At 40.4% G+C, this 12132-nt stretch overlaps 1 protein-coding gene across 1 annotated transcript in view; it reads right to left on the reverse strand.

Annotated features, from left to right (window-relative positions):
• Positions 1-12132, reverse strand: part of Adgrv1 (adhesion G protein-coupled receptor V1) — a 543344-nt gene that overhangs the window by 154837 nt on the left and 376375 nt on the right. The window contains exons 84-85 of the mRNA XM_028760109.1: positions 10238-10354; positions 1229-1407 (exon numbers count right to left, since the gene is read on the reverse strand). Of these exons, the coding sequence (XP_028615942.1) occupies positions 1229-1407; positions 10238-10354 (296 nt within the window). The remainder of the gene's footprint in view (positions 1-1228; positions 1408-10237; positions 10355-12132) is intronic.

A 12132-nucleotide genomic window follows, 5' to 3' on the forward strand; every position in this document is an offset into this window, starting at 1 on the left:
GGTGAAAGAGTAACTATTCCCTGGATCTACACCTTCTCAGCCATCTCACCCCCACTCCCTCCATGTCTCACTGGCTTTGTATGGACCTGTAATGCGCCACACCATCCCTTATTCAGTATATGCTGTATGTGATGATTGGTGCTTTCTTGTTTTAAAGGAATACAGAACTCTGTAAGTAATATTACTCCACAGGCAGAAGCAGCAGACATCCCCAAATGTGTGGAAGCAGCTAGAACAAAGGATTAATCTCTGGGTCAAGACTCAAGCCAACGGTAAAATTTAAGATCTTTTTTTCTTCTCTTTTTTTCTCACAGAGAAAACACCAATGTGTCTTTATAAACGATCCTTGGATTTTACCATCATGCCTTTCAAATTTGTCCAATCAATGCTCCTTCACTTCCTTCTGAGTTGAAGAAGCATCTGACTACTGAAAAACTTTCAGTAACAATCTAAACAAAAGAAGTGAACATCTTCCCAAATGTGATACAAATTTATTCTTTAATGCAGTTTTTTGAAGTTTCTTTTGATGTTTATAAACCTTTTGCGAATTCATGCCAACTTTTTGTTCATTTGTTTGTTTGTTTTAAGTAAACTTAAAAAAGACTTCAAGCTTGAAGATTAAGATCTTTGCATAGTTTAACACTGAGTCCTGTGGATACTTAATTCAAGAAATTACAATTGCAATTTTTTTATGAAACTAAACATGTATTGTGTTCTCTGCAGATGAACTCCCAAACCTGCCACCTGAAGGTTCTGTAGACTTAGACACCAAGATGGTACCGTGAGCACAGTCTAATTCAAAGGATGATGCACAGCTTCATCGAGAAGACATCAAATGGGCTTTATCTTTTCCACGTGAGCTCAACACCAGAATTCCCCACTGATTCATTATCAAGTTTCACGTCATTTGACATGTCACACACAAATGTCCAATCTGGACAAACTGGAAGACTAAAATGCAATCTACTATTGGCTATTTAAAACCTCTCACCAGAGAAAACTGGGCTTCTCCAGAGGCAATGGTTTACATTTAAAGAATAAATGAGTAAGGAAAGCGCAGCCCCAGATGGTGCACCAGGAAGGCAACAATCTCCTGGAATGTCTGCACTTAGACTTCACATTCTGCCCGAGCCTACCGTTAGTGAGGAGAGGAAACAGTTCCTTTTTTTTTTCTTCAGTAAAAGTACAAAAGAACTAGGAAGGCAGTGGGCTGCCTGGACATACTCACAGGTCACCATGAATGAGTCCATAGATCTGCGGCATGCTTCGATGATAGATTCCTCTCAAAATAACTATGAGGAGAATCACCACGAAAGATGGAAGCCCCCAGCTGAGAAGGCAGAAGAGCAGGCACCGCCTCTCCGTGTGCTCATCATTCACCACCAGCACATACCAGAAGTTCACAGACTAGGGAGGGAAACAAGACGGCCAGGCTACGCATTAATGGCACAGGACACGACTCAACTGGTGTAGACTACAGACTCATTTAGTTAACAATGGGAAAAGACCAGCTCAGTTGAAACCGTTTGAGTTGGATTTTTGTTTTAGCTAAAACATTCCTTTATTTCATATCAGGGCATTATGAAAAACAACTCTGGGATGTAGTGGCATATTGGGAGGAGCTAAGGTGGGAGGAGTAAGGAGAAGAAGAAGAGAAGGAAGAGGAGGAGCTAGGGGGAAAGTATGAGAGAGAGGAAAATGACTGCAGGTGTATACGTGTCTCTAGCAGCCTAAGTTATAATATCTAGGTAATATTGGGTTACACCTCTAATTGTGTGGGCTTCTTGTTATTGAGTTTTACCAAATATATAAAGCTATTGGATAATCTTTAACCATTAAAGTCTCATTTCTACCGGGTAGCACGTGGGCGGCGAGATGGTCTGGGCTGAGCTCCGCCTTGTGGAGATAGTGTGGAAGATTGGCAGAGCCACTTCCCACGCTGGCATCTCATGGGTACCAGCTCTGGTACTTCTGGCTTGCCTGAGCCAGTAGCCTGAGCTGAGCAGCTGTGAGAATACACTGCTGCTGCTCGTGACCTCAGGCTTAGCCTAGGCAGGAACATGGCGGCCCCGTAAAATCAAGCAAGATTGGGTGCACTGTTTTAAAACATTACCACCACACTAAGATCATAAGGAAACATTGTTCTTTTCCTCTTCCCTATTTTGTTCTGCCTTGAACTTGGTCATTATCTGCTGAGACTTTCTTGTAGCTCTGACTCTGAGAAGACAAACACCGTCATCCAAACCATCTTTCAAGGTGAACAAATTAATGATGAGAATAAAGAAATCGATGGCTATGGGCTGTTTTTGACACCTAATACATGGGAGGACCAGCCACTGCTCTAGTGGGTAGAGATTCCCATGAGGCGGACCAGGCTCTATCTCGTGTGTGTGTGTGTGTGTGTGTGTGTGTGTGTGTGTGTGTGTGTTGTGTGTGTGTGTGTGTGTGTGTGTGTGTGTGTTCGGGGACAGTTGTGCAGTGAAGAATCAAAACCACAATGTGACTATGAATGGAAAAAATGCAAACATGCCCCAGTCGTGAAAGACGATGATCTATTTTGTTTTGTCTGTGCTTTCTTGCTCATTCACTTCGCTAATATTTACCAAGAACTTAGTAAGTATCAGATATCAGGGCAGCCACTAAAGATGGAGCGTTGAAACAGACTGGGAGGTATTCACTATCCTGAACCATAGATTCTAACAAGGCACCATCCAATAAGTAAGAGAAACATTTATCTTCTATTAAAACCATATCACATGACTTTGAATTCTTAAGATAAAAGTATACAGAGACCAGTGTATAGGAGGAAGCTACAGGAACAGATTAGTTAGATGGAATAAGGAAAGTAAAGCATGTCAATGCCATTACTGGCTCCAAATACCACATCAAACACATGCCAAAATCAAACCTAGAAGTCATGTTTTCTGTCTTCTTTCAATCCCCCCTGTTAAACTAAGCCTTGCTTAGCTGTCATTTAGTACAGTAATGACATGGGCTGTCCCATTATATACCATAATATCTACTCTCTGAAAAATTCATCCTCCTCAAGTTAATATGGTGGAAAGTGGGCATAAATGCATCTCACACACGTGTGGCACGAGGGGGGATAAGCTGGGAGAGTGGCAGCCTTGTATAGGCTCTGCTTCCTTATGCACACACAGTGACTGGGAAGGAGGACAAGCGCATGCCAAGTGCTGAGGACACATTCACCACTAGGAAACTTATTCCCCAAACCAGTCACCATACAGTGTAAGCCCTTTCGAAGTAAAAAATAAGCATGTCTTCATGCTTGGGGGAAGGCTTTTAGACACTGTTTACTGAGGCTTCTGAGCAAGATCCTATCTGGACCATTTCAGCCTTGAGGGATTATACTATGCTAAACTTGGGAAGAATAAAAATATTTGGTTCCTTGGAGATTTTTGTCTTTGAATTTATTTCCTTATCTTTATGCACATCTGCATATATCTGTAATTATAAAGCATGTTTTGAATTGTTGCTTATGCAAATTTGTTCTGACTCCTATTAAAAGTGATTAAAAGTGATTAAGCCCGAAGCTTGTTGTGTTATTCCCAACCTCTACCTCCTTCTACTCTTAGCATAGGGTGTAGACTCAAGCTGGCAGACTGTGCTGAGTGCTGAGTGCAGTATGCTGAGTGCTGTGTGCTGAGTACTGTGTGCTGAATGCTAAGGTAGTCAGTGCTGGCTACTAGAGGATGAAAAGTCACCCAACCTACCTAAAGATCACTACAGAAGCACCAGTTGTTTCTATTAGAGTGTGCCTATGGACATTCTCATAGTGAGGCATACTAGCACTGCAGAAAGCCAAGCGTCTGGGTGTCAAAACTTGGATATTTTCTAAATGTCTGCTTTTGCACAGGATGATTTCACAGTTAGGGTAACTGAACCTTCCAGTGACATTTCAGCCACATTTGTCACAGACACAGCTGAGAGAAAGATGAGAAGATGAGGTATTTTCTAGGTTCATCCTTGCTGTGTGCACGCAGTGTGGCTGGATTCTCAATGACCCGATTCAAGAAAGCAGCTCTAAATGGTATAAACTTTTGCAGGTTTGAAAAAATGCAAATGCCTTCTTAACAGGATCATCACTGAAATATACTCTGAAGGGAGCATCTCCTATTATGTACCATTTTTAACATTGCAGAATGGAAGTGCTATATTAAAATGCTTTAATTGTTCTAGACAGACATGTGGTCCACATGGAAGATTGTCTCTAGCTTTCCTGAATTTTATTTATTTAAACTGTCCTGAATTTCATTTATTTGTTTATAAAGTTATTTTAACATGTTTTAAAAAGATTATTTTTTATTTTTATTTATTTATTTATTTGTGTGTGTGTGTGTGTGTGTGTGTGTGTGTATGTGTGTGTGTAGATGTGTATGTATGCCTGAAGAGGCCTTGATCCACTGAAGTTGGAGTTACTGGGTCCCAAGTTCAGAACTATGGTCTTCTGCAAAAGCAACAGATACCCTTAAGCACCGAGCCATCTACCTCCCCAGCCCCAGTGGAGGGCTTTTGGAGACAGGGTCTAGTGTAGTGCAGGTTGATCTTAAACCCACTACACAGCCAGTGATGAACATGGACTCCTCATCCTCCTGCCTCTACCTCCCAAGTATTGAAATTAAAGGTGTGTGTCCTTACATATGACTTTAAATTTTATTTAAATATACTTAGGTAGGCATATTTTGGTACTCATGCCTTGGTCATGAACCCCCCTTCCTAAGCTCTGTCTCTCACCTCTCCCAATCATACACAGTATTGGTTCAGCAGCTCCATGTGCCACATGGCCCTGCTCAGCTGCTCATAGCTGGTTTGGTCAGAGATAGAAGCCTGGTGCTGTCTGGACCAGTCCCTTTCACTGACTCACCTTGTAACCCCATGATCATCTAAATTGTTCATGAAAATAAAGGGAAATATGAACTGTGTAACAGCCATGCCCCAAGCACAGTCTAGAGAGGAAAGGTGACTGCAGAGAAGACAGACAGACAAAGACAGACAAACTGCACTCACAGCTTTGGCTGAGTGAGTGAGCCTATAGATACACTTACCATTTTCATGATCTCAGTATTCATTAACAACTTTCTCTCTCTCTCTTTCTCTCTCTCTCTTTCTCTCTCTCTCTGTCTCTCTCTCTCTCTCTCTCTGTCTCTGTCTCTCTCTCTCTCTCTCTCTCTCTCTCTCTCTCTCTCTCTCTCTCTCTCTCTCTCGGGCATATACTTAAAAACTTGCTCCAAAAAAAGGTAGAAGACTTGATGGTTAAATACGAAACATGAATTTAACCTCATGAGTTACTGTACATTCTTCTAATGTAATTCAGAAAAATGTTGTATTGCATTTTAGTGCTTTCTGTCTCTGTCTGTCTTTCCTTCTCTGTCTGTCTGTTTGTCTGTCTCTCTTTTCTCTCTCTCTCCCTCTCATCATTCTCTTTCTGTTGCTGTTCTCCCCTCCTCATAGGAAGGAAGTAAACAAGACACACAAAAAAAGTACATTTCCAAGTACATTAATATGCTAGTAAGATGTAAAGGAGAAATTCCACTTATTTTAGGCTAAATAGGCTATTTGAACTCCACAAATTTCATCTGAACAAAGACTGTATCCAGGCTGCTGTATAATTCTTGATTATTAATTGTTCCACTAGAATCTGTGAGCTGATTTGTAGTATTGAATTTAATCTACATTATACATGCTACTAATTCTATCGCTATATGCTCTTAATCATTCATTTCAGATACAAATCTAAGAAATGTTCCCACATGTCCTTACTCCCTCTGCTTCCTCTCTCTTATTATGTATTGCTTTAAAAGAACGGCAGTGCTTTTTGAGGCTTGGTAATTCAGTGTTTCCTGGGTACATCATTTTTATCTCAGTAATTATCAGTCTTTGATACTTTTTGAAGTCTTGTCAAATTAAATCAATGACAAAGGAAAACCATGGCTAATTTTAGCATTTTCCTTCCTGTTGCTATGTTCCTGTACTCTTTACCAAGAGCCTGTCTGCTTCTTCATAGTCAGGCTATATGGAGAAATCAAAGTACATGATATGAATGCTCACATGTAAGTTACAGTGATTTCTAGCCTATTCTATCAATTTAAGAATACATTCTTCAAAGAAACTGTACTTTCACATTAAAACAATGAACTTTGAATTAAGCTGCAATGTTAGAAATGAGAGAAAGACATTTCAGAGTCAAGGCAAAACCCTCATGCCTTTTGTAATCAAATCAGATTGCCCTACAGTGGTTAACATGGTGACTCTAACGACCAAAAAACTGAGCCAAGTGAATACACAAGACAAGTTATATTTCCATTTACCTCTACTGCATATAGATATTGTAAACAATCACAGTTTACATCATACTTCAATTAATCCACAATCTGATAATCCAATTATAAGTATGCCTTTTGTCACAATTCATAATAAAGGCATAATTTTAAAGAATTTATTCTATGGATATTCTCTAAGCAAACAAATATATTTTATATACAAAAAAATGAACTACTATTAACCAGAATTAGAGACTACAAAACCAATTACAGAATCACTGTATTGTAGCATAGAAAAGAGCTGGCCATTGTGAAAATAAAGATTTCTAAACATAAATATGTACATACATTCACATAAGAAGTGTAAACAATCACAAGGATGCACATGTGTCCTTGTTTATGGATTCATAAATATTTGTCTATTCATAGGGTCTTTGTAGAGGCATACACAGGAAACTATTAGCAGTGTTTACCTTTGAGCACGGCATTAAGGAAAAAGCAAAAGAAAAGTGACAAATAAGCAAAATAGCAAGAAAGAGATGTACTCTTTGATTTGACATCATCTAAGTGCTTTTGTTTTATATTAGGACATGCTGTCTCCAAAATAAAAGAAAACGGAAGCAACTAGTCAGCAACAGCGAAGAAAGATATTCCAACATTCTAGATTCTCACTGTCAATCTAACTTACAGTAAACATGACCCTGGTGTCTTAGGGAAGTAGGAAATGATATCAGTGTTCACACAGAGTGATCTTACATGAAGCCCAAACAGAGGGGAAGGTCAGTTATCCTTGACCAAACAGGGAACTTGTGAGTTGTTTGTTTCATACCAAATAAGCAAACTTTGCTGCGTCTACATTCCCACCATGAGCTTGCCGCCTGTGCTGAGTAGGCATGCACTCCAAGAGGCCACAGATTCTCCTTGCTGAGGTCTTGAAGCCATTGTGTGCCTCTCTTACAATCACGCTTCCTTCCACATATCAAACACACTCTCTCTTCATAAAAAGATATGGATTATATTGGGAAACTAGATATCACAGTTCAAAATCTCTGCTATTTTAGCCAACTGTGTTAGCCTCAGCGGCACTATACGTGAATGTGCATGTATATACTCTAGGCCAGGCACAGGGCCAGCTTCCTGCATGGATTAGTTTCATATTTTCACAGTTTTCAAAGCTGGTGTAATGCTAACCTGGTGTGCAAGATAGGCTCAGGCAAGTTATATAACTTGTTTATCAATAAGAGGTTTCTCCCGACAATGTAACTATACTCTCACTTCCCTATAACAGGGTTGAAAGCTTGTAGCAAAGTAAAGCGAGGCCATTAAGTATTTATCAAAACACTGAAAATATGATGCAAAAAAAAAACCCAACAAACAACCCCCCAAAAAAAAACAACCAAAAATCAATGGTTTGTTACCTCAGAATGTTTGTTTTAAAGACATCTTTATTATCTTTATTATGTGTGTGTTAATCTGTGGATATATGCAAGTGCACGTGTGCCACAGTACATGTGTGGAAGTCGGAGAACAACTTACTGGTCAGTTCTCTCCTTCCAGCATCTGGGTCCTGGTCATTGAACTCAGGTTTTCTGTATTGCCAGCAAGCATTTGCCCACTGAGCGATCTTGCCTGCCCACACTGATAACTCTGGTGCTCTTAACCCAATGATTAAAAATGAATGATTAACTCAGTCCTATGTTACTCATATATAACATCTGATTCCTTCCTGTATTACTAAAAAAATATGAAGTAGAATCCAGTGTTGATATTCTTTCATGGTTTTTAAATTTTTCATTTATTTTATGTGTGTTGGTGTTTTGCCTGCATGTATATTTGTTTCAAGGTTTTATGTGCTCTTTCAAGGTTTTAATCAAATTTGACTCATAGGATTGGACTAGTCCTTTTAAAGATAGACTTAGGTTTTTAAAAAAATGGTTTTAGCATATGGCATTTTATAAATGGAAAGTGTAGTTTGGTAAAATAACAACCTCTGGCCGCAAAATCATTTATTAGAAGTAACGTACCTAAAATTGAGAAGTTATTGGATTTTTCCCCTGTGGTCACACCACAAACCATGAAGGATGTGTGGTGTACCATCTGAAACGTATTACATTTCTCTGCCATTTGCAACCATTTTCCTAAATCATGAGCCACATACAAATATAATTAGTCTACTCAGTAATCATCAGACACAGTTAGGCTTTCTTGCTGACCAGAAAAGCAGATATGGAGTAAGCTGATCCTCACTAACTTTGGTTAATATCCACCAAAAGAGGGACTCCACTGGAAATACGTTTCTGTTTGAATGTACTTTGGTGATTTGATCACTATGCTTCTGGGAATAGTCTCTTCAACTCCCAGAGTATTACTCCTGCATTGAATGGCTTTTTCATTTCCTATTATTTGATCCATTTGCTCTGGTTCTTCCAAATGCAGATATCTGGTCCAGCTTTTCTCTGCTACAGCATGTCTCCTGATATTGTACACAGAAGTGTCTCCCCACACTCGTTCCAAGCTACCACCTTCTGAATGCTCACATGCTCACATGAACTGTGAGTGTGGTTCCTGTGTGCGTCCGATGCCAGTGCAGGGTAGGTTACGATGGAGGCACAGCTGCCTTCATACTGTTAAATGGAACCTGCACTGTGTGAACTTCTGCTCACACTTTACATTACCACTGCGCTTATCATAAAGTAAAATTCTCAGCCATTTATATCATGTTTATATTATGTTTCATCACTGATATAGTTCACATGGTATGTAATCTCTGACTACAGGTTTTCTCTGTTGGTTCCACCTTGCGTCTTAACGCAAGCAGCTTCCTGTTGTAAATATCCTGTTATCTCCGAATATCTTCAAATCTGATAAGCTGTTTCCTGTGTTTTCATCTAAATCATTAATTAAAAACTCAGGATATGTTAGGGACAGGGACAAAGACCTTCAGCATACCACTGCAGAATCAGTCCAGGCAGACAGATAACAACCTACATACTCTTGTACTTAAAAACATCAGCTTACAGCAACTCCTAAAGTAATCTTGCTATCAGAAAAAAATGTAACACATTTATTCTAATTTCAGGAGATGTTTCAGTTTTATATCTATGGCTTAGACTTATTTTTAAGCCCATTGACAGAGATATTATAGAAAACGGCATATTTTCTATGATTAGAGGTGCTGCAAGTTTTACAAAGCACTTTTTCAGGAGTTAGAAATTATCATCCCCTGTGCAGCTTCAGAGCCTTTCCCTGGAGAGAGGGAATCATTTATTGAGGTGTGTAGAAAGTGGCAAGGCCAGAGCCCTACTTCATGACTGTCCTCCTGTGTGAGCACACCACGGCAGCCTCTGTTGCTAATGACTGGGAAGTCTTTTCTTCTGTGCATCAGCCATTCATAGCAAATATGGGGAACAGGGCTTCCACCTCCTGCATGTCTGACAATCCACCTCCACGTCCATATGCTAAAGTTCTGAACTAACAAACAACAAACAACCATGCTGTTTACTTTGTATCTACTGACAATTCTGTTTAGTAGGAGCATCCTCCCTCCTCCTGGTACAACTCACACTAGTAGCTGGCTTTCTCCAGAAACTCTTTCCTACCTCCAATTACACACAAATAGAGTTATCTCTAAATCTAGGTCTAATCACATCATTCTTTTTCTTGAACAAATTCTTTGATGATTCAGAGAAAATGATTCAAAAATCTTCTTCCACAGGGCCCATATTCCAAGCTTCTTCTACTACCTTTTGGTTTTCAGTCTTACTAGATTTGCCTCATTTCTCCACACTCTGCTCTCTGGAGTTGCATAGTTACTAGAGGTATTATTACATCTGCTCCCTGGGACAGCTGTGATGGCTACAGTGGATTATTTATATTTCAGTACAGAGAATATCTGGTACCAAGACCTCTCCTAAGGTCACTGGAGGGGAGCCGTGGACAGGGAATGAGCTACCAACCTGAATGAGCATCCAGCTAAACTGGCAAAGATACAGGTAGTGTGCTACTGCAGCCACAGCAGAACAGCTCTCCTCGCTGAGGTGGGGACTTGCGTATGCAGACGCCAGGAACAGAATCTGGAAGAAACAGGAAGTTCTACTTTTAAGTCATGCTAAGATAATGAAGAGCATCCAGAAAGGAAGTCACTTTCATCTGAATGTGTGATTGAGTGAGTCAAAGGCAACCCCAAGGCGCACTGTGTGAACTCGTGTTTCTAAGAACCAATAAAAGACAAAACATTATGTTAGGTGTTGCTCTAAGTCTCTCAAAAGCAAATTCTCAAAGTAATCCATATTCTTGTTACTGCTAGACCAAGACCGAAGTGTTGACATCCATTTGCTCCAGGTAGGTAAGAAAGAGAAGGCAGTAGGGAAATGCTGTTCCCAGCTAATGAGACAGAGAGATCAAGAGAATCTTTGACTTTCTCTTACCTGCAATCTCTTGCCAAGTAGTAACATGTGGAACAAACATGTTTCAAGTATGTTTAAGTTTTCAAGTCTTAAAATTACCTAACCGGTGGGATTTTATTATCACTTTCATATCTCTCGCCTTGCATCAAAGATGACTATTTTCACACTATTTAAATTGCACATCTATTTTTCTCTTTCCCAACACAATTTAATCTTCACTCTTTTTATGAAAAGAATCATCATACCATCTACCATACTGTGAAATCATCATCATCACAACCACCACCACCATCACCACCACCACCACCACCATCATCATTTTACACACTAGAATACAATCTGCTTAAGGAGAGAAATATTTGCTCTTTGATTCTTTGATGATTTTCAAACATCAAGTCTTTGGCACCTAGTAGAACTAAGACACTTGTTGAATAAATGATCAAATCAAGAAAAATATCCTTGTATTCTTCCACTATAAGACTACTGTGGGGCAGTGCCACCAGACAGAAGAACTGTTCAGGCTGTAGTGAGTCCAGAGCCCCGATATATCTCATAATTGAGAATGGTAGGTGGTCAAACTATCTCCCAACCAGGTTCCAGTCCTGGAACACGTGACCACAACACCCCATTAAGAGGACTGTGATAAATGCACACGTAGAATGGGAAAGTCGAGTTCTCCATGTTAATGAGGCATCTAGATAGGCCCTGAGTGTTCAGCCAATGAGCTTCCCTCCCTGGGCATGCCTTCTTGCAAAAGATATTTAATCTCTGGTCCACCCTGAGTAAGAGGTATCCATCCTCATCCGCCCTGAATAAAACAGTTTGGACAAACAAGGACTGCCTCCTTTATCAAGGACCTGGGAGGGGGGGTTCTTTGTCATACAGAGCCAGGCCTAAGTGTCCCATAGAAGGCTCTCTTCCAGCCTCTCTGTATTTCTGGCATTCACTCAGAGCTCAGCAGGATGCTGCCTGTCCGGGGGTGGGGGGTGGGTCGGAAGGGGGCTTGGCATGGGCCTGTGGACTCCCATTCTCAACTCCTCATGGTCCTAAGGGACACAGGAGGATGAGAACTACAATTTCCAACTCCTCCTGGTGTCCAGAGGCATCTGGGCACACAGGAGTTTGAGAGCCACAGCACCGATCCTAGATCTCACTGTTTCTTGCTTGGAAGAACGTAAATTTGGACTCCTATCCTAGGCTGCATTCTGCCTTCCCTGAGCAACATTTCAGCAGCACTCTGTTCCCAGCGGCAAGGCAGACATGCAGCCTGTTGCCCGTGTTTTTACCTCGCCAAGCGATCTGTCGGAGGCTCAGCATCCTAGTGGCGAGGCAGAAAAGCAGACCAATAGACTACTACATCAAATTTTATAATGAAAAATTTACTTAGCAAAAGAAAGGTTGGAACGACAATATAATTCTATAACATCTGAACAAATAAACTAAGG

This window comes from Grammomys surdaster, unplaced genomic scaffold (genome assembly GCF_004785775.1).
Source record: "Grammomys surdaster isolate TR1022 unplaced genomic scaffold, NIH_TR_1.0 126391, whole genome shotgun sequence".
NCBI lineage: Eukaryota > Metazoa > Chordata > Mammalia > Rodentia > Muridae > Grammomys > Grammomys surdaster.